The sequence below is a fragment of the Myiozetetes cayanensis genome, unplaced genomic scaffold (assembly GCF_022539395.1).
Source record: "Myiozetetes cayanensis isolate MyiCay16 unplaced genomic scaffold, myiCay2020 scf3, whole genome shotgun sequence".
Taxonomy (NCBI): Eukaryota; Metazoa; Chordata; class Aves; order Passeriformes; family Tyrannidae; genus Myiozetetes; species Myiozetetes cayanensis.
The window spans coordinates 64,179,738-64,202,697 of record NW_026087521.1 but is presented as its reverse complement, the minus strand read 5'-3'; the positions used below and the strand labels follow the sequence as shown (position 1 = coordinate 64,202,697).

General features: G+C 44.1%; 1 protein-coding gene across 1 annotated transcript; it reads left to right on the top strand.

The window, feature by feature from the left end:
* The first annotated feature begins 8,825 nt into the window (after positions 1-8,825).
* On the top strand, positions 8,826-21,968 carry PYROXD1 (pyridine nucleotide-disulphide oxidoreductase domain 1). Its single transcript, XM_050325188.1, has 12 exons — positions 8,826-8,978; positions 11,128-11,208; positions 12,057-12,176; positions 13,090-13,218; positions 13,872-13,945; positions 14,587-14,747; positions 15,223-15,323; positions 16,522-16,651; positions 17,493-17,605; positions 18,886-19,008; positions 19,280-19,417; positions 19,928-21,968. Exons 1-12 carry the CDS (start codon positions 8,895-8,897, stop codon positions 20,174-20,176), a joined length of 1,503 nt encoding a protein of 500 aa, XP_050181145.1. The 5' UTR covers positions 8,826-8,894; the 3' UTR covers positions 20,177-21,968.
* Positions 21,969-22,960: the final 992 nt, after the last annotated feature.

The window sequence follows — 22,960 nt, the reverse complement described above, 5'->3', positions numbered from 1 at the left end:
CTTGATCGTGCTGGTCCTCATGAAGTGAGATGATCATTTTAAGGAACCTGGGGGGACATCCTAAACGTTCCAAAATCTGACACAGACCTTTTCTGCTCACAGTACTGAAAGTTTTGGTGAGATCAACAAAGGTTACATACAGTCCTTTGTTCTGTTCCCTACACTTCTCTTGCAGTTGTCTGAGAACAAATACCATGTCTGTGGTACCTCTGTTGGTTTGGAAACCACACTGGTTTTCAGGTAGAAGTTCTTCTGCCATGGTGGGTATTCATCTGTTCAAAAGAATTCTTGCAAGGATTTTACCAGCAATGGAGAGCAGCGTAATACCTTGGTAATTTGAACAATATGATTTATCTCCTTTCTTCTTGTACAAGGTGATGATGACAGCGTCACGAAGGTCTGATGGTAGTTTGCCTCGTTCCCAACAATGCACCACAAACTTGTGAAACTTAGTATGGAGTGCTTGGTCACCATGCTTCCAGACTTCAGGTGGGATTCTGTCAACCCCAGCTGCCTTGCCAATTTTCACCTGCTGTATGGCCTTAAGAGTTTCTCCCATAGGGGGGCAATATCCAGTTCAGTTTTCACCAGTTGTTGTGAAATGTACTGAATTGCTGAGTCTTGAACTACATGGTTGGTACTGAAGAGAGTCTGAAAGTGTTCAGACCATCGATTCAAAAAGGAAACTTTATCTGTGAGAAGCATTTGACCATCTGCACTGAGTAAAGGGCTTTGAACCTGGTGTGTTGGACCGTAAGCTGTTTTCAGAGCCTCACAGAATCCCCTGTAGTCACTTGTATCTGCGCATAATTGGATTTTTTTTGCTAGATTGATCCACCATTTGTTCTGGATGTCACGAAGTTTCTGTTGGAAATTGCTACATGCAAGTCAAAAGGCCGCTTTTCTTACATGACAAGATGGCTGAGCAAGTGTGCTTGGTGAGCATTTCTCTTCTTTCTCAACAATTCCTGGATCTCTTGATTGTTTTCACTAAACTAGTCCTTGTTTTTCTTGAAGGAGAACCCTAAGGATTCTTCCGATAACTGCAGGATGCTATTTTTAATCAGTTGCCAAAGTGCTTCGGGAGAGGGATCTATGGAATGAACTGGATTGAAGATTTGCCTGGAATCTGTCTCTCACTGTAGCTGTTTGAAGATTGTTAACTTGGAATCTCCTCCTTGGAATACCGCCCCTTTCAGGCTTGAGCTCAGAGTGGAGCGCACAAGTCGATGATCTGTGTGGCATTCTGCACTAGGCATCACGTGGGTGTGACGAACATGGCAAATATTTCTCTGTCGGACCAAGACATAATCAGTGAGGTGCCAGTGCTTGGATCTAGGATGCATCCAGGTTGTCTTCAAACTATCTTTCTGCTGAAAGATAGTGTTGGTGATGGTGACCTGCTGCTCCACACAAAACTCTAGCAGAAGGCGACCATTATTGTTGCAGTTTCCAAAACCATGCTTGCCTGGTACTCCTTTCTCAGTTCTGGGTTTACCTGACCAGTAGAGTGTATAACCAGCACCATGTTCTCTAAGGCTGCCTTCCTCATGAAGACGAACTTCACTGAAAGCAGCGATGTCGATGTTGAGTCGTGACAGTTCATGGGCAATTAGAGCAGAGCGACGCTCAGGATGCCCACTGTTTGCAGTATCAAGCATGGTTCCGATGTTCCAGCATGCAAGTGTCAATTTGGACACACTTTTGAAGGCAGGTGTATGCCTTTGGCTCTTAATCTTTATTTGACCGCAACAGAAGATGCCCGTTGGCCGCGGTTAACCAACCGGGTGAAGGGTGGAGATAAGCCTTGGTTAGACCACCTTTTCTAGGCCCCTCTCCGTGTGGAGCAAGCAGTGCTCTCCTTGAAAAAGGCTGCTTGGTCACTCAGGATGCTGCCAAATGAGACTGTCATCTCCGGGGTCAGCCTCAGGCGACCAATGTCCTGAACCGCCTGCATGCAGGGTTAGGACTGCAGTTTCCAATGCACCTCATCACCTGCCATTCCGTCCCTCGCCTGTTGCCGCAGGGCTCTCCAAATGTGGGTATAACCTTTGAGCTTGTGCAGTGGATTTATTAGGTGAGTCACAGCATGCGCAGAACTGTTCCCACCCTTTACTCCTGAGGTTCATCTGCCAGGGCCTAGCAAGCTTGGATGGTAACAGCGAGGTCCTCAGGACATAGGTTTAATTAGAGTAACCTCCTCGTAGATGGATGGCCTTACAGGACCATGCAAGCTCCATCTGCCTGGGTTTGAAATTAGAGTTGTCCTTCTCCTAGGATGACTGCCAGAAGGCGAGTGAGCCCATCCTGCCCATGGACACATTCTGTCTGACCCTTCAGTTTTGACCTGGGAGACCCTGCTGGAGATATTCACCACCACCAGCACAGCTCACAACCTCATAGGGGTACATAAGCTTCTCCCTCACTAAAATGATTAGGGCAAGTCTTTCACTCCCTATTTTGTCCCCCCCCCCCCAGTCTCCTACACTCAAACCCAGGGACATTCTCTTGCCCTAAACACCCTTCCAGGACGCTGTAATTCTGATACAAACTGTTTCTGGGCAGTAGCCGCAGGTGAGCCAAAACAAATCATTCCTGGACAGAAGCCATGGGTGAGCCAGACTCAGCACATTCCGACCTCATTGCAACAATGCCGGAACAGAAGCGATCCCAAACACACCCCTGAGTGGGGCAGGCACACAGATAAGGTGACCCTGCACACACCCGAGGCTCGGGTATCACCCACGACCTCAGCCCAGCCTGAAACGCCCAACCCCTGAGGAAAAAGAAAAGAAAAAAAAAGAAAGAAAATAACCCCAAAACACTACCCACCCCAACCTCACCCTCCCCCCAGCCTTGTCACCACGGGACTGCCTCATCTGCCCTCTCACTGGTCTGGGGATCCCACAGTCCACCCAACCCCCTCCTCCTCCCCCAAATTGGACTGGCAAACCTCTGTGCACTCCGAAGTTCCTCCTCTCCACTCCTTACCCCCGCTGCTGCTGCCATGGGCTGCTGTGTGGCCACTGCCAGCGGCTTCTGCAGGGCCACCACCAGACTGACTCACACAAGAGAAGTAATTGGCAGATCCACATTTCAAGCTGATGGCCCTCCAGAGACTGTGGGGAGAGGTGATAAGGTTTTTTTCCTCTCCTTGGAAACAGGAGGCACTTCACTTTTGCCCTGACTCAGGGAAGGTGCGTGTTGGAGGAGTCCGAGGTTCACTTTGGTTTTGGCCTGGTCACCTGGCGCTTCTGGCCCTGGTTTGCCTCCACTCTGCTGTGCCCTGTTCTGCCCCCAGCCCAGACCTGCTTGGACTTCATCAGAGGGGCTTGACCCACCTGCAGAAGAACCTTTTGGGGAGGAGGTCGCCCTTTCCCGCCTCTGCTCCTGTGTTGGCAGCGGTGTGTGTCCATCAACAAAAGGAGGGAAATCCCAGCCACAGTCAGCCGCGGACAGCATGAGTTTCGTGGGAAGAGCCCCCGCTTCTTCCCCTTCCCCTCTCGGTGAGGGGATTTGATCTCCATTTTCGGCTTCTCCCTCACACCGGGCCCCCCACGCTGCGACCGCCAGAGCCCAACAGCGCCCCCTGCCGGCCAGCACAGAGCACCTGCAGGGTCTGCGCCCCGGATACCCAACAGCGTCCCCTGCTGACCCTGGTTAGAATTGCACCAAAAGGCGGAAAGTACTGAACTGTTTCCTTGTTGAAGGGGATTTTTGGGTACAGGATTATTGTTTGGTTGTTTTTATGTTCTTTTGTTGTTCTGCCAATACACAGATATCCTTTAATAAAGGGTTGTTATTTTTTTCTTTCTCCATACTGCCTCAATTGAAGCCTCTTAATTTTGGATTTACAATTGCACAGAGGGAGGAGTTTGGTCTTCCTCATAACTCACACCTGGCTACAACCTCCTTTCAGATAGTTGTAGAGAGTGATGAGGTCTCCCCTGAGCCTCCTCTTCTCCAGATTAAACAACTCCAGTTCCCTCAGCCTCTCCTCATAGGACTTGTGCTCAAGTCCCTTCGCCAGCCTGGTTGCTCTTCTCTGGACCTGCTCCAGCACCTCAATGTCCTTCCTGAACTGAGGGGCCCAGAGCTGGACACAGCACTCCAGATGTGGCCTCACCAGCACTGAGTACAGGGGAAGCATCACTTCCCTGCTCCTGCTGGCCACACTGTTCCTGATACAGGCCAGGATGCCATTGGCCTTCTTGGCCACCTGGGCACACTGCTGAGTCATGTTTAGCTTCCTGTCAGTCCAAACTCCCAGGTCCCTTTCTGCCTAGCTACCCTCCAGTCACTCTGTCCCCAGCCTGTAGCACTGCAGGGGTTGTTGTGGTCAAAGTGCAGGACCCGGCACTTGGCCTTGTTGAACCTCATCCCGCTGGAATCAGCCCAACTCTCCAGTCTGTTCAGGTCCCTCTGCAGAGCCCTCCTGCCTTCCAGCTGATTGACACTCCCCTCCAACTTAGTGTCATCTGCAAATTTGTTAATGGTGGACTCGATCCCCTCATCTAAATCATCAATAGATATTAAAGAGAAGTGGGCCCAGCACTGATCCCTGGGGGACACCACTGGTGACTGGCCGCCAGCTGGATGCAGCCCCATTCACCAGCACTCTCTGGGCCCGGCCCTCCAGCCAGTTCCTAACCCAGAGAGAGTGCCCCTGTCCAAGCTATGAGCTGCCAGCTTTTTCAGGAGTATATTATGGGAGACAGTGTCAAAGGCTTTGCTGAAGTCCAGGTAGACACATCCACAGCCTTTCCCTCATCCACCAGGCAGGTCACCTGATCATAAAAGGACATCAGGTTGGTCAGACAGGACCTGCCCTTCCTAAACCTGTTCTGGCTGGGTCTGATCCCTTGTCCATCCTGTAGGTGCTGTGTGATTGCACACAGGATGATCTGCTCCATAACCTTGCCAGGCACTGAGGTCAGGCTGACAGGCCTGGAGTTTCCCAGGTCCTCCTTGCAGCCCTTTTTGTAGATCGGCGTGACATTCGCCAACTTCCAATCCTCCCTGGAGAGCCAGGACTGTTGGTAAATGATGGAGAGCGGCTTGGCAAGCTCTTCTGCCAGCTCCCTCATCACCCTAGGATGGATCCCATCTGGTCCCATGGACTTGTGAGGATCCAAGTGGCTCAGCAGTTCGCTCACTGTTCCCTCCTGGATTACAGGGGGGCTATTCAGTTTCTTATCTCTGTCTAAAAGCTCCAGAAGCCAGCTGTCCTCAGGACAACCCGTCTTACTGTTGAAGACTGAGGTAAAGAAGGTGTTAAATACCTCAGTCTTTTCCTCATCTTTGATAACTGTGTTCCCTCCCGTGTTCAGAAAAGAATGGAGGTTTTCTTTGCCCCTCCTTTTGCTGTTGATGTATCTGTAGAAAGACTTTTTGCTATCCTTAACAGAGGTGGTAAGATTGAGTTTGAACTCTAATCTCTCTAATTTTCTTTCTACATGACCTAATTATATTCCTAAACTCTTCATGAGTAGCCAGCCCTTTTTTCTGTATTTGGTAAACTCTCTTTTCCCTCCGAATTTCCTTCAAAATCTTCAGCCAGACCAGTCGTCTTCCCCGCTGGCTTTCCTCTCAGCACACTGGGACAGCCTGCTCCTGTGTGTTCAAGATTTGCTTCTTGAAGCATGTCCATCCCTCCTGCACCCCTTTGTTTTCAAAGGCTGTTTTCCAGGATACACTCTGAACTAGTCTTCTGAATAGGCCAAAATCTGCCCTCTGGAAGTCCAGTGTAGAGGTTTCATTGATGGCCCTCCTTGCATCCCTGCGTATTGAAAACTCTAATATTTCATGGTCACTGTGCCCCAGACAGCCTCCAACCACTACATCTCCCACCAGCCCCTCTTTGTTTGTGAACAGCAGGTCTGGCAGGGCCCTATCCCTGGTAGGTTCATTTACCAGCTGGAGCAGGAAATCATCCTCTATACACTCTAGGAATCTCCTAGACTGCCTCTTCTCCTCTGTGTTGAGTTTTCAGCAGACATTTGGCAGGTTGAAGTCACCCACGAGAACAAGGGCTGGCAATTTTGAGGCACCTACTAGCTGCCTGTAGAATAATTCATCACCCTCATCATCCTGGTTGGCCGGTCCGTAACAGACTCCCACCAGGACATCAGCCTTGTTGGCCTTCCCCCTGATTTTTTTTTCCTTCACAGAAAAACGATTGTGCTTTACAGACAAGTAGGTTTGTTCCAGAATTTTCTGCAAGGACTCTGCCAGGTCAATACCTGCTCCATCTGTGGACTGCAGCAAGGATTTGGGGACTGGAGTTTGGGGTGACAGTCATATTTATATTTAGATTGTGAGTGCCAGATAAGCAAAGTTGTGCATTGAAGGTTATGCACACTGATGTAAGTACCATAGGCACAGTGATTTTCAGAATTCCTCAGAGAACAACAAGAGTTCTTGTTTAATAAAAAATAAAACCTAATCAATGACTGCCACCTGCTCTCATGGTCTCACAACCTCTGCTGCCCCTTTCCAATGCATATGCACTGCCCTTGGTAAGAAGTGCCAGGAATGAATTTGCAAAGGGTCACTGTTACTAAAGCCAAATTCATTACATCCCCTACAAAAATTAGACACTATTAATCTGGAAAAGGTTTTACTGCACTGAACATCTACCTGCAGTCAGTTAGGAACTAAGAAGGCACACTAATTGGGAGCAAATATTTTCAAGGCCTTATTTTACTCCATTGTATCCAAAACAGCTTTTCACAGTTTTTTGTGAATGGAGGCAGTAACAACTTTTCGTAGTTTGCACAAGCAAAATGAGAATTTCTCCCATCATTTATCATATAGTGCAGAATAAAATCCTTGCAAGGTATTCTTGTATTTGATGACGCAAGTCTATCCAATTTCTTGCACCATTTAGGTCAGGTCACTTACTCAGGTAATTTACAGTGGAATGGGATTTGTTTGGAGAAGAGAATTTAGTTTATGACCAAAATGGCCAGCAATTGTCTGGATTTCAATTACCTTCAGTGCTAGGGAAAAAGTTACTTCCTAAAAAAGAAAAAAAAAAAGACAAAATGAAAGTATTTGTAACTAACTGACATTGGGAAGCAACAGTTTTGAAGACTGTGATTGATGTCCTGAATAGTTACAGGAATATCTTTGGCCATAAAATAGCATCACCTTCTCTAGTGCAAGCAATTAGTAGTATTATCTTTCATAGCTTATCCCTGCCCCAATTAAAAAAAACACACTGAAGGTCAACATTCCAGTGAAAATCATACTTACTAATATGCTGAAAACTCAAAGGTAAACCAGACTGCAAAAGCCCACACTAATTTTCAGCAGCTCATCTCAAACTCCAGGCACTGCTGGGCAGTATGTCACGTTTAAGTTTATTTCCATACTTTGACACACTTCTCATGTTACAGTACTACACTTTTCATACTCTTCTCAAAAACAAACAAAGAGAAGAGCAAAGTAATTTGTTTCAATGACAAAAGAAAACTGTGGATTCGCCACCACCAAACCTGGGCACAGCAACAGAGACCCAAAGGCTACACCTTGTGAAGGGAGGGCTATACAGGTAGGTAGAGGAGCATCTCAGACACATCAGCTCAAGGGAATCACAGAATCAGAGTCCTTTTGGATGGAAAAGTCCTCTAAGACCACCAAGTACAATGATTGGCCCAGCATTGCCAAGCCCACCACTGAACCACGTCCCCAGGTTCCACATCCACTCATCTCTTCAACACCTCCAGGGGTGGTGACTCCCTGGGCAGCCTCTTCCAGTGCTTGAACACCCTTTCCCTGAAAATATTTGTCCTCATACCCAGTCTAAACCTTCACACCGTGGTCTACATTATACTCCTAGTATTGTGTCTGATACCTTAGGGTTTTGATTTTTTAAAATGTTGTTGATTTTAGAAGTAGTTATGTAGTGAATGTAGATTTTAAAGTAGCAGCACATTATCCCTTACCCTTTAACACAAGTAGTTACACATAGCAAACCCTGTTACCCCTTCCCATATCAAGTCCCCAAAACCTGTTTAGTCTCATTTTCAAGGTAGAATTGTAGAGAACACCCCAAAATCTGCACAAGAAGATACAGCCATAGACACAACAACCTTCAGGCCCAGAGCTTTGGAAAGCCTCCAGGAACAGCACGTGCTCTGAGGAAGAGGAAGATGAAGATGAAGATGAAGATGAGGGGGTCCCAAAATGCCCCCAGACCCAATTCCATGAAGGCACGGTTGGGGGGGGGGGGCAGAACTGGGGACTGGGTGAAAATCGTTATAAAAATTGTAAACACCTGTATTCAGGTGCATGTGGTGGTGGTATTCCTGAAGGCCTGGAGGCACATTAAAGCCTTTTTGTATCCTTAACTCCTACCTAACTTGTCCTGGAGTTTTTTTTCCTATGCAGTTTTTAGGAAACCTGTCCAAAGCTAATAGGGTGGGGGGTTGTGTATGTGTGGAGAAAACGCAGACTCTTACACTTCCGTGGGGGTTTTGCCCATGACTGCTTGCCAAAGACCGACTAAAGGCCTGAATGTGCAGTTTTGCCTTTAATTTTTATCACAGCTATTAGCTACCAGTTGTCTTTGGCCCTGTGACTAAGTCCACCAGCGCTCAGGATCGCGAAGCCCTCCCCCCGTCAAGGGGAGAAACTACTAATATTGTTGTCATTTTTATTATTATTTAAAACCAACAGAGAAATTCACAGGAGGCGGGCAGAAAGGTTTCGGGGCGGGTCCGTGGGCGGTCACTCACCCCCGCCCCACCCGTCCCGGCCCCGCGGGACCGGAGGAAGTTTGGGCGCTACCGGCCGCCGTAGGCGGAGCTGCCACCGCTGCCGCCGCGCCCCGGCGAGGACGTGGTCGGGACGAAGCGCTGCGTTGTTTTCGCCTGGGAGCGGGCGGGGAGATGGCGGGGCCCGGTGGGACCGCGGCGCGGAGCCGGTTCGCGGTGGTGGGCGGCGGCATCGCGGGGGTCACCTGCGCCGAGAAGGTAAAAGGGACCGGGGCCGCTTCCCCCCGCCCCTCCCCTCCTTTGCCGCGCGCGTGCGCACAAGACACCTTCCCCCTCCGACCTTTCCCGCCTTGCCCGCGAGAGCGGGGGGCGCGAGGCCCCTCAGTGGCGGCAGCCATGTTGGCCCCGGGCCCGCCGGCTCCGCTCGTCGTCAGGCGGGAATTGTCGCCAGGCGGGAGTTGTCGCCAGGCGGGAGTTGTCGCCAGGCGGGAGTTGTCGCCAGGCGGGAATTGTCGCCAGGCGGGAATTGTCCCCGAGGACCCTGCGGGAGGGCGGCTCTCCGGCCCCGTGGCGGAACTTCACAGCCCCCGCCGGCCCCATGCAGCAGGCTGGGCCGGCCGTGCGCTGGTGGAACCGGGCTGTGCGGCTGGCGGGGCCGCTCGGGTGCCTGAGCTTATTTAGAGACATAAATCCACCTCGCAGACTCGCCCTGTGCGCTCTCGTAGAAACAGTTCGCTAGAGTTACAAAGTGACTGCATAAGTATTCTTGTTTATGCAGTTGTTCCATATTCTGGCCTACCCGCCGCCCTCATTTCTTACATATATTTTGTCCCAGTTGAAAAAAAGCTAAAAGCCAAACCTAGTCCCGGGGCTGCAATGTTGTAATATAATCGTATTTATCTGTCTAGAAGTACTTCTCAAGAGGTTCAAACTGTGCTGCAAACAACCTGATAGGGTTATTTTGAAGCAGCTTACGATTGCTCCATAAAAAGAAGGCTAAAACTTTATAGGTGCAGAAAGCTGGCGTTGTGTGTGCTGGTCCTGAGCTCGGGGAGGTGCAGGAGCCCTGCAGGATTTATTCTGTATAGCCATAAAGGACTCTGCTGCAGCCAAGGTGAAGGCTGCTTGTGTTGCTCTCCTATTTATAAAAATAATGCTCAGTTTTTAGCAGATCCGTGGTTTAGGGCTGTACACCTGTGGAGCTTGTCTAGTTCTCTTCAGCTCCCTGTGAGCAAAACCTCTAAAAATAAATTAGTCCCGATTCTTTTTTTCGAGGTTCATGATGTCTTTAAGGTAACAGTAACCGGAGGTAGTTTTGTACCTGCAATGTGAAATGAAATGTGCAAATTAGTTCGGTGAAGAGAACTCTAGTTTGGGGCCTTAAAGGTCTTACGTTACTTAGTAGCACCCTGAAGGTGATAATCTGTTAAATAACATTTAAAATACTCCGTAGAAATCAGCATTTCATCTTTTAAAAACCTGTAAACAGTTAGTCGCTGCTGTGCAATAAGAAAAACGTGCATCCATCAACTGGGTGTCTCCAGACACCACATGATCACTGTTATAAGTTACTTTTCCTCTGGAATTTTGAAGACGGCAAAAAATACCTGCAGAACAAAGAAATATAGCAAGAGATTTTTATTGCAGTGCTGGGTACCCATTTCCAGCACTGGGTGCACCCTTGAATCATGCAAAGAGCACACCGCTGTTTGAAAACCGCGCTTTTTGTACCCTTTGAAATCAGTTGTTGAATATTCATTTTACTGTCCGCTTGTTGCCTTAAAAGGTAATTTCTCTGCCTTGGAAGTGGGTGTTATCTTTTGGCTGGTTGCAACATACTTCCCCTGGGCTCGTACAGGGGGGTCTTGTATCATCCTCACATTGCAAGGCATGGAGGGTCTCTCTGTGTATCCACATGGCACAGAGGAATACATTTTTATTCATAATTTGTTCCCTGTTCCCGGCCGCAAAAGATTCCCTGGTGAGAGGTCCAGATAGGACCCTTCACCTTACAGTCTCCACGGTACGCCTATAAGTTAGTAAATATACAGAAATAGTTCTTTTGTTAGTACCCCCTGTTCATTTTAATTTGCTTGGAATAAAATCAGTTCCTCAATTTTTCACAATCACAGTCTGTTCTGCAGGTTGGCCTTTGGAATACTGTGGCAATAAAGTAGTCCTTTACGCCATGGCTGCAGTTCCTGAAAGTGTCTTTGTGTGTGAAGTAACTGAAATACTGGGTCTCCAAATTCTCTTCATTTCCATAATCTTGAAGTCATGTTTATACAACAGGATTTTACAAGACCAAAGTAATGTATTAACACATATTACTTTTCACCAGTAGTTCTGTTGTCATAAAGTCAAAATCTGATGGTGACTCCCATCACTGTTTCTGTTTCTTTACAAGCTGGCCACGGAATTCCCGTCAGAAGACATTTTTTTAATGACAGCTTCCCCAGTTATAAAAGCTGTAACTAATTTCAAACAGGTAAGAGAGATTTGATTTTTCTTATGGCAAGACCTCTTCAAAGTTGATATGTACAGATAATTTAGAACCCAATTCTGAAGATGCCCATGACTTTGAAATTGCTTCCACATTAGTGTGATTGCAGTGGTGTCAGGAGGACTGATGAGCTGTTTTGTAGTGATTCATAATCATTAGTAACTGGTGTTCACACCATCAAGTGTTCACACCGTTTGAGCAAAGGTTGAACCGGGTACTTACATGGCTGAAGTGTTTTCAGAGTTACTGAAGTTTTATTTCATTGCTTTGGTAGTGGGTGCTCCACTTTAAGCACTGAAATGGTATCTTAGTCCTGCCCATGGATCTCATATACAGTGGTGTGTTTGAACCTGGGGCAGAATCAGACTTCTGACAGAGTAGCAAAAGAAGGGAGAGCCTTCTGGGAAGTTGCCTTGAGGTTTATCTGTGTCTTCAGCAACTGGTGATTCAGTGACCTCTTTCCTGCTGGTTTGAAAAAGAAAATAAAATCCCTGCATGATTTCTGGCCAGTAGTGGTTCATTAGGCTAGTTTAGTAGAGGTACTAAGATCTTGGAAAACACTGCTCTTTTCTCCACTCTGAAGGAACTTAATCTCTCTCCTTAGGGTTAAAATTGTCTGTAGTACTTTGACTCTTTAACCAGGAATAGGCATGAGAATATTCTGTATAGAAAAGGGAACTTTTAGCAGTAACATGATAACGGGTTTTCAGGCAATATGGGCTTTACATTGTGACTTCTGTGTTGGAAATGAACACAGCACATTTTGTTACAAACTTTAGGAGAAGAGAGGGATAAATGATCCATTTTTTTAAATACCTGTCTTTTTCCTACAGGTGTCCAAAACACTTGAGGAATTTGATGTAGAAGAGCAACCAAGTTCCATATTAGAAAAACGATACCCCAATATTAAAGTTATACAGTCCGGAGTAAAACAATTGAAAAGTGATGAACACGTAAGCTAATATTTTCTTTTTATGTGGTTTTTCAAATTATTTCTATAAAAAATAATTTTGGAAGCTGTTGAGTGTTTTGGGTGAGAAAATTCTGTTCAAGAACATTCTGGTTATTGAAGTATTAAGTTACCAAAATTTAAAGAAAATACTTCCTAAATTTAATTCACTTATTGCTTACACTGTTTTTCAAGTAGAAGTATGTACAGGGGACCAAATTGTCCATCAAAAATTACTGGTTACTGTGATGGTGTTTTAGTTTAGGTCTCTGTGGACATAAATAATTCATGTAATTGGAGGATCTTTTGCCCAAAACCTTTAAAAATTCCTTTTGTGCAAAACCACTGTGTAGCTTCTAGTTTGTAAAACAACAAATAAGGTCATAAACCAGTTACATTTAAGATTTTCTTTATTTCAGAATGAAATAGCTTTAGTGGTTCCCCTTTATCTTCAGCAAAGAACAGAATCTACAGTATTTCTAAACTGTGTCCTAGCCTATGCCTGGTTAACACAGCTGACTGCTGTTGAAATGTTTAGAATGAGATTCTTAATTGCTAATATATAGCAGTGCATGGGTCTGCTTCTGTTACTGGGGCCAGGGGGACGTTTGACACATAGAAAACTTCGTTTTCTTTTAGCACAGCTGATGAGTACAAAGTGCCACCAAGTGGTAAACTTGGTGTTTCTTGGAGTGCACAGTGTACTTGCCATTTCACTGGTCATATACTTAGGTCTGTGGTGTAAATGTCACACAATCAGTGACAGTTAAGGCTTGCTCATTAAGAAGCCTGTTACAGCTTTTAATATGTGCAAATTACTATGACATTAAGGAAAAAGAAAGCTGAAGTTCTCTCAGATGTCTTAATTTAGGGGAATTCTCTTTAATTAATTCATTTTTCTTTTCTCTTTTAAACAGAAAATTTTCACTGAAGATGGGAAGGAATACATATATGAAAAACTTTGCCTGTGTGCTGGAGCAAAACCAAAATTAATTTTTGAAGGAAACCCGTATGTATTAGGAATCCGGGATACTGACAGTGCACAGGTAAGTGTGTTCTGGACTTTAAAGTGTGTAATGCAGTCCTGCATCTGGTGCAAAATACTAAAAATCATTGTGAAGGAAAATGAAGAAACAGAAGATGATGTTTGTTATTACACATCCTTAAATAGGAACATTTTCAGTAGCAGAAAAATAACCATATATGGATTAATTAGCCACTAAATTTGTTAAGTTTATAGATAGCTCACACACAGGATTTCTAACGTGATAATACAGAAAAAAATTATATTCATTCACCCTCCAGGCAGAATCCAGTCTGAAAATAGAGAGGAAGTAGGCACCAGTAGAAACTTCCCTGGGAAGGTGTGTCTGGTACGTGGTACAAAGGGCTGCTTCTTACAGTGAAAAGCTACTGAAGGAACAGTGGGAGAGAGAACAGAATCCAGGATATTTCTAAAAGCTCTGTAATTATTTAATTCCTATCTCCATTTGAGGCTTGTAAGGCTGTATCAGTTACTTCATCCCTTCAGAGGTTTCATGAGCTTCTGTTACAGATCTCAGCCTAACTAGGTGTGTATCTTTAGACTGAGAAAATCAAAATGAGACTAAGAGCAAGAAAATATTGACAACGGTATAATTGATTGGTGTGAAGGAATGTGATCCAAGTTGTAATTGGCATTTTTCCTTTCTTAATGCAGGCTTTTCAGAAGAATTTGGCTCAAGCTGAGAGAATAGTAGTGGTAGGAAATGGTGGGATTGCCCTTGAATTAGTGTAAGTAAAGAGTTGAGACTTCAGAAGATGCGTATTTAAATAAAATCTTTAACAATGCAATGTTAATTCTAATGAACATGAGTCTGGGAGGAACATGAGTTTGGGAGAAGGATAACTTCCAAAATTGTAGCTCTTAAAGCATTTAGTAGCAAAACTGATTACAGCTATTTTTTTCTCAGTATAGTGGTGCTTACTGTCACATCAAACAGTGGTGTTTAATGACACAATTAGGAAGGCCTCCAAAGAAGCTTTGACACATAGATGTCAAGAATACACAGCTCACATTCCATATAGTACAAATGAGATCCAAATGTCTGGTTTTAGCAGTGGGCAAAAATGCCAGAACTTCTTTTACATATGGGGAGCAGAAAATACTAAGTAATAGTAGTATTATAAATTTTATCAACCTCCCCTCATCCCCTGCCCTGGATCAGTCGAGGCTGTGCTGGTGAGAAAGCATGACCTGTCAACTTGGGGAGTTTTTTTTTTAATGGGTTCCTTATGTAAATATTTAGAAGTGGATTTAACAGATTTAAAAGTCTTTGATCCCTCAGTTCTGGCTTCTGGGGAATTTTACACACTTCTAGACATGTTGCTTTTCAGGTAGTCTGTCACTTTATCCCTTGTTTAAATGTCCACAGGTATGAAATTCAAGGCTGTGAAGTCATCTGGGCTATCAAAGACAAAGCCATTGGGAACACTTTTTTTGATGCAGGAGCAGCTGAATTTCTCATTCCAAAGCTGACTGCTGAGAAACGAGAGACTCCAATCGAGTGCAAAAGAACCAAGTACACAGTGGAAGGTGTGGTGCTTTAGACTCCTAGCGCTGTAGCAGCATTTGATTGATTCAGAGAGTCCCGAAATCAGTTAATTTATTAATGTTTTGTGCAGTGGAGGGGAAGTGCACATCTGCTAGCAAGCAGACATCAGTTTAAATATGAATGATATTAAGCTACGAGAAAGTGTCTGCAGCGGGTCTCCAGAAGCTGCTGCAGTTGGGGGCTGGCTGGCTGAGAAGGGTCCACGCAGGCACATAACAGGGGCACGGTTGTTTCAGAGACAGGGAAGTAATGAGTGGTATGAAGTTGAAAGGTGTTAAAAATACTGGTCTGGATTCAGATTTGTCTGCAAATTAATGTGGTTTTCTTGGATACTACACACTTTTGCCTTCCCTTTTGGCAGCCCAGTGGTACCTCTATTAACTGAGAATCATTGTGAATTCTGTGGGCAAGCAAGTGTGCACACTAAATCTGACATGCTCCATCTGTTTCCTTCAGGAAGCCAGGAAAAAGAAAGACCTGCAGCAGCATCTGACAAACTGGGCAGTGCCTTAGGCCCCGACTGGCACGAGGGCTTACATCTTAAAGGGACTAAAGAGGTGTGGAACAGTCTTGCTTACACATTAATTTGAATGTTGCTTTAACTGGATGAGGACAGAACATGAAATGTCACATTCAGGGTTATTACAAAACTAAAATGTGCTTGAAATGGTTCTCCTGTAAGAATTAAACAGCAAAATACATTAACACAAATAAAGTAAAATTTTCTGCTTCAGGTAAAAGGTGGTTAACTGGATCCACTGTCATAGTTTTAGCAAGTTCCTCTTCAGACTGAAACATAAATGTTGGCTTGCACATTTCTGTAGGACTGATGTCAGTCCTAGCTTTGATCAGAAGCAGTGGTACTTCTGTTGTTGTGATTTTTAGCTGCCATATAAACATTTTCTTATGTGCAAAATGGAACAGTAGGATTGAACATCAGCATCCTGTCACAGCAGATAACAAAATGCAAAATCAGTAGTGGACATGGGCATTGCGAAGAGTTTCATGTTTGAAATAAATGAAAAATCCTCACATTTCATATTTTTTATCCATTTTTTTATTCATTTCTTAGCTGTTAGGTATTTGTTTTACATTTTTAGATATGACCTTTCAAAGGTGATCAGTCATAGATTCTACAGAAGTGGCTTTAGAACACCAACTAAAGGATGTTTAGGATATTCAGCAGCTTAATAGGTGGTAGGTTTGGCTGTAGTGGAGAATAAAAGAGTTCAAGGCTAGAATCCACAAAATAGTTCAAAAAATAGTTTAAAAAACTTCTGTCTTGAGCTCAGAATAGGGGTAGTAAGTGGTTGAAACATGGGTTGATGAAAAAGAATATATGTTTTTACAGCTTTTAGGCCATAAACTTAATATTGTTAGCAGGATTTCATTCATGATAGAAAAATTAAGTATTTGCAGTCCTGAAAAACAGAAAAGGTGAATTTACTTTTTTCTGTTCTAATAAGTTTTGAATTCTCTTCTTGTAAGCTCAGAGGAACTTGAATATGTTTTCTGGCATGCCAGAAAAATCAGTTGTCTGAAAAAGCAGGTAAATTGCCCTTGGTTGTAGTTAGATCTGTGCCAAAAAGAGGGAAAAGTGTGGGAACCTGGCTAATGTGTCATGCTTTAGGATAGGATATATGGTGGGGGTTTTTTTCCAGTTTAATAATGTCAACTTAGGTGAAGGTATACTTGCTATTAGAAATCTTGTTACTGCTAATCATTATGTTTACAATTTTGTCAATCTTTTTTCAGTTTTCTCATAAAGTACATATTGAAATACTATGTGAAGTGAAGAACATACTCTTACAGCAAGAATTTATACAACTGCAGAGGACTTCTTTGACTTTTCCTAAAGAAGAGAAAAATGTAGAACCAGATCAGGGTAAGTGCCAGTGCTGATTAAAAATAACATGTTGAAGATAAAGCAGTGCTGGTGCATGTTTCATCTTGTTTGCAAGCAAATACAGATTTGGAACATAAATCCTTTATCTCTATAAATGGGGTATAGTGACTTAGAGTATCAAGTTTATTGGCTATAATTAAATTACAAAACTTCATGGGTCAGACTCCTTTTCCATAAAGTCACCAAAATCCTGTATGCAGAACATTCCCTCCTTGTCTCAGTCCAATAAAGTCATATTTTAATAGTCTAGTTAAAATAGAAAAAAAACCCCACCAGCATTTTGTTTGAAAACTGAAGTAAACCTTGAAAGTAGAAGAAAATATCCCTTGTTTTATGAATAATTCTGTCTATAAATTCCACTGAAAGAAAATTAATATTTTAAATACATTTTAATAGCCAAATACTTCCAGCATGGGATTCTAGGAAGTCAAATCTCTGATGATTTTGCTTTTGAGGCATCTGTAAATTTACATGTAAGAGAATATTTGGCAATTGCATACTTCAGAGAACATCCCAGAGGACACAGTGTTTTCTCCCTACAAATAAGGGCTTTGATTTAGGAAAATTTCAAAGAGTCTCTTTATAGTGGGAGTTGAAGCTCAGCTCCAAAATGTGGGTTTTTTCCTCTAGTCCTGAGCAATGTTACAGGTAACCTCTGATTATTTTTTTTTATTTTTTTATTTCATTTCTGTTTTTCTATACTTAAGCAGTTATCTCAAAAGATTTTTTTTCTTTTTATTTCATATCTTATTATAGGACATAATTAGTAAAATAATTTCTGTTGGTTACATTCTCAGGGCAGAATTTTCCCCTTTTTCAGTGCTATGGCCTGTATATGTGGAATTAACTAACGGAAAAATTTATGGATGCGATTTCATTGTCAGTGCAACTGGAGTGGTGCCAAATGTTAAACCTTTCCTTGATGGCAATAATGTAAGTATACTGATTTCTTCGGGAGCTTAAGTTGCTTTTTAAGCAAGGTGAAAGAATAGTTTTTATGTTAATTCTGCACTGTGTTCTTATCTTACAAATCTTAACATTTTCTCCTGGGAAGGAAGCAGTTATTTCCGGTATTCTTCATCTGGGATGCTGAGCTATAGCAGTGCTTATATTCACCAAGGGAAGTCACACTGAATCAGCATCCAAACGTGGAGGATGATTCCAGAGTTCATAGCTGGCGTGTGAATTTTCAGGCCTTTGGATCAGTCCATATTTGGTGTCCAGTTTAACCCAGGCGGCAGCTCAGCCCCACCCAGCTGCTCGCTGGGTCCCCACAGAGGGGAGGGGAAACAGAGGCACAAGAGTGAGAAATCTCACTTTGACATAAAGACAATTTAGATAAAGCAAAAGCTGTGCTCACAACCAAAAAAAATTAGTTCGCTGTTTCCCATCAGCAGGGAGATGTTCAGCCATTCCCGGGAAGGCAGGGTTTACACTTACTCAGGAAGACAAGTGCCATAATTATGAATGTCCCCCTTTCCTCCTCCTTCCCCAAGCTTTTCTTGCTGAGGACATCATGTGGCTTGGGGTCCCCCTTTGGTCAGTGGGGTCAGCTGCCCCAGCTGGTTCCCATCCCAATTTCTTGTTCAGCCCCAGCCTTAGAGCTGACAGGGCAGCAGGAGAAACAGAAAAGGTCTTGGGTAAGCTCTGCTCAGCGACAACTAAAACATCCCTGGGTTATTAACACTGTTCTTATCACAAATTCAAAAAATAGCCCCATACCAGCTCCTACTAAAAAAATTATCCCAGACAAAACCAGTATGTTGGGTTATTTGGTGTTTAGTGGTTTAGGAAGTAAAATGCTATGCTCTGATTAAAGCAGAAGAAAATGCTGAAAAGATAGATCTGATGTTTAGTCAGGAGAGATTCCCAGGCCTGCATTCTAAGGATAGATTAGGAATTAGGTTTTTGCATTGGTATTTTCTCACTTTGGCAAAAATAAAAAGTGAAATCACGTAATTTGAAATTTGGCAAGCTCTGACACTTCCCTGCCTAGGTATGAGTAACAGTATTTTAAAAACCTGTGCTGTGTTCTAGAAATAATCTTAATGCTCTCTACTTTCCGTGGAGGTCTTGCCATTTGGGATAGTCTCATGTTAAATAATAAAGTAACAAAGGAGACGATTGCTTAACGTGGATGAATTGAATGACACTTAAAATTATTACTTCTCATTTTTTCTCATTTCTCATACTGACCTGTGCAAATACTTCAGTTTGCTGTAGGTGAAGATGGAGGACTCAAAGTAGATGAACACATGCGCACGTCGGTGCCAGATGTGTACGCAGCTGGAGACATCTGCACGGCAGCCTGGGAGCTGAGTCCTGTGTGGCACCAGGTACGTCCAACCCTACGAGTGTCTGAGACAGTCTGACCCACAGAGCAAATCGCACACCGTGACACATTCCGAGGGGAGAGAGTCTAGGCAAGTAGCTAATCCTGGGTGTGTTGATGACAGATAAGTTTATCTGGGTGGCAGGAGGCCGAGCTGTCCAGCCCTGCTGAGCATCACAGAAACACACAGTGAGCACTGAGGAGAGCAGCGAGCGTTGGTCTGTGCACAGCCATGCGCGTCTTGTGATTGAAATCTTTCCAATTTTCTTCTCCAGATGAGACTGTGGACTCAAGCTCGGCAGATGGGATGGTATGCGGCAAAATGCATGGCAGCAGATACTTTGGGGGAATCTATTGATATGGATTTCAGCTTTGAACTATTTGCTCATGTTACGAAGTTCTTCAATTACAAGGTAAAGTAAATACAGTCTAATGGTCTTAAACCACTGGGTAACACATACTGCTAACTTACACTCACTTGTTAACACTGAGCAGGTGCTTTAATATTGACAAAACAGTTTTCTTTATATAGTAATTAATGTTAGCTCAGATTGTCTCTATTCTTACTCACCTTGAGTGCAGAAATTGAAAAGGGCAAAGATCTTTACAGATACATTACAAATTGCAGTTGGTGAATGACAACTGATCTGCCTTCTATCCCTGTATATATTCCATTTCATTAAGGTTCTGCTCCTGGCTAAATTCAGCACAGTTCAGCATGATAACTGGTTTACTATGGGGTTTTGTGTGTATTTCAAGGTGAAGAGTTTTGAGTCTGTTGTGGGTTTTCTTATGGGAGGGTCCCTAAATACTTACCTGTTTTCATTAGTCTTTTGAGGCCTAGAACTGTTGGCAGCAGAAATACTAAAAGCCACTGCAATGTTCTTATGAGTGCTTCTCCTTTCTCCTTTTCCTTCTGTTAGGTGGTGGTTTTGGGGAAGTACAACGCTCAGGGCTTGGGCTCAGACCACGAACTGATGCTGAGATGTACCAAGGGACAGGAGTACGTGAAGGTGGTGATGCAGAACGGCCGAATGGTGGGAGCTGTGCTCATCGGTGAAACCGACTTGGAAGAAACTTTTGAAAACTTGATTTTAAATCAGATGGATCTTTCAGCCTATGGGGAAGATCTCCTGAATCCAGATATCGATATAGAAGATTATTTTGATTGAACACAACCCCATTTCCATTTTGTATAGTTTTGATACAAAGTAAAATTGTTTTCTCAAGATTACCAGAAATGAGGGATAAACGCAATTCCCTATTAAGATTTTGTGTTTATCTTGTCAAAATACTGACTGGCAACCTAATCTGTGTAGAAATGCAGCAACAAAAGCAACGGGTTGGTGTTGGCAAATGCTTTTTGGTCTAGATGTGGATATGAAAACAGGGCTGCAACAGCCTCAGTGAAGGCTGCATTTTAAGATAGCACTGCATTCACTGGAACATGAGGGAGCCTTTTTAAAAGCAAGACAAACATGTTAAAACTCTTCCTTCCCCAAACCAGCCATTCCACCTGCTGTGGTTACCGGAGCCCAGTTTCCCTATGGCTCATTCCTGGGCATGTCCCTCAGCTCAGCCCGTGAGCCCCCACGGGAGCCAGGATGCCTTGATGGGAAGGTGTGGCCTGACCTACTGAAAGCTCCTCCAGCCTTGAGGGGGGTGAGTCCTGGCCAGGGTCAGGAAAGCCTCTGCTTCCTCAAACCACGTGCTCAGGTGAATGTTTCACAAGTGGTCAGGCAGCCTGCTGCCATCCCACTGGCACCACTCCACTGCTCACACCTGTGCATACCTGCCACAACTCTGTCCACTTGGCTCAATGAACAGTTCTAGGATACAGGGAGCTCAGAGCTCCCACCACCTGGAATATGAGCTGCAGATACACAGCAAGATGGATGCCTTATCCTTTGTTTTTTTTCTTTTTCTCCCCCTCATAAGTTTATTTTTCAAGCAAATGTATTTACTGCTCAGCTAAGTACAAAACACTTTGCATGATGAGATGTGAGGTGAGAGCAGCTTTTTAAACTGTTCTTCACATCAGCTCTCCAGTTGTAGAGCTGCACTGGTGCATCCTGTCCCAGCTCCAACAGGACCAGTGGGCAGTGCACTCCCAGGAAAGATAATGCAGCAGCACTGGCAGGGGTCACCTGCAGCAGTCTTCCCAGGAAAGAGCCTGTGGATCAGGCTGCAGTGTCCAGCTGAGGTGGTAGATGATACATACATTTTGAATGGCAGTCCCAGATCCCAGTGGGATTTGTAAGAGGCACTTATTACATTTGCTTAATGAAAGTCCTCTTGGGGAATATAGATCCTGGTCACTTCCTGTCTGTTCCTCTTTACCACTGTCCTGCACATTGGTTCCAGGAAGGAATTTTTGCAAGTACTAAACTCGAAGTTGACTTGATGTGATGGTAACTAAATTACAACTAGTGACAAAATATCTACAATTAAGTTTCCAGTGGGGGTTTAAGCTGTTTTCAATAGTAACTGGCCCAGTGGCTGCAGGTTTAGTTATGCAAGATGCACTTTAATAGTAGTGATTAGGCTGTACAGACCTGCTTCAACCAAGCTCCTCCTTTTTTACTTGCTAGGCCTAATTTAGTGCCTAGGTGATAAAGCCCAACAATTGAAGCTATGATTAATGTCCTTTATGAATTTCATAGGGTGACCCAGGGACATGGGTTGTTTCGTTCTGGCTTTTTGTTTGGTTTTGCTGTTGCTACTTGGGAGCTGCTGTTTATTTATTGTCACACAAGGAACAATTTATTGTACTCCCCTAACTGCAAAGGTTTCAGTACATATTGAGACTTCCCCCAGAAAATCACTGGGGGAGAATAACTCTTTCTAATTAAATTAATGCCAAGTTTTGTAAAGGTCTCAGTTAAATGATGGATGAAATACCGAGCTTTAGTCACTGTCAAGATTTAATCAGAACAATAAAGATGAAAGACATGTTCTTGATGATGTTTGTTTTATATTTAAGTTGTTATACATGTAAATGTCAGGGGAGAAGGGGGAGAACCCAAATGCAAAACCCTAGAACTTAACATTTGTCAAGGAGTTTGAAGTTGCTTTTCTGATCGTTGGCCGCTAAGACCTTAAAAGTAAGTGAATAAACAAAACTGAATCCAGCACCCAACCTCCTGTGTGCTGAGCAGGGCTTGCAGGCAGCAGTGGCTGCTGGATCTTTACCAGGCTGCCAGCACAGCCACTTGTTTCTGGAAACACTGATATTCAAAGGAAGGCAGCAGGGATGTATTTCTACAACTGGACAGGGGGCTGATGATCTTGTCTAGACTCCCTTTCCAGGAGGGGTTGGTCCAGACCTTTCAGGGTCCCTTCCCACATCAGCTGCTCTGTGCTTTTGTGGCACCTGAATGTAGAAAATTGGGAAGTCACAGGCTTTGCTCCTTGTTTGGAAAACATCATCACTTTCCTCAAACCTACTTGCTGTATGCAAATGAGCCCTCTATTACTACAGAGCTTTTATATAATTAGTCAAATCTATCAAGATGGCAACAGTGTTCTAGCAACACCTTGAAGCACATGTGAGAGAAGGGAGAGCACCAGGTTCGAGGTTGAGAAGAAACTGGAAGGGAAATCCAGACCCCTAAAGGGACCCTCACTCTTACTTGTAACTTTCATGTGGTTCAGAGATGCTTTTTAATAAATAGCATAACCACGACTTCTGTTTCTGAGGTTTAACTGCTTAGACATAAGACCAAAGTCCAGCAGGTGTTGCTGCTCAGGAACTGGAAGGGTGGGCAGAGCTGCCCCTCTGGCCTTTTCCTCAGCCCAGCTGGGACAGACAAGTGGAACTGAAAGCGCCAAGGTCTCGGCAGCAGCCAAGGTTTTATGGGTACCAGACACGGGGACTGCAGGAGCAGATAATGTTTTTTCAAACTCATCAAGGTACAGCTCAAGAATTATTATCCCATTGTATCTAGCACAGTAAA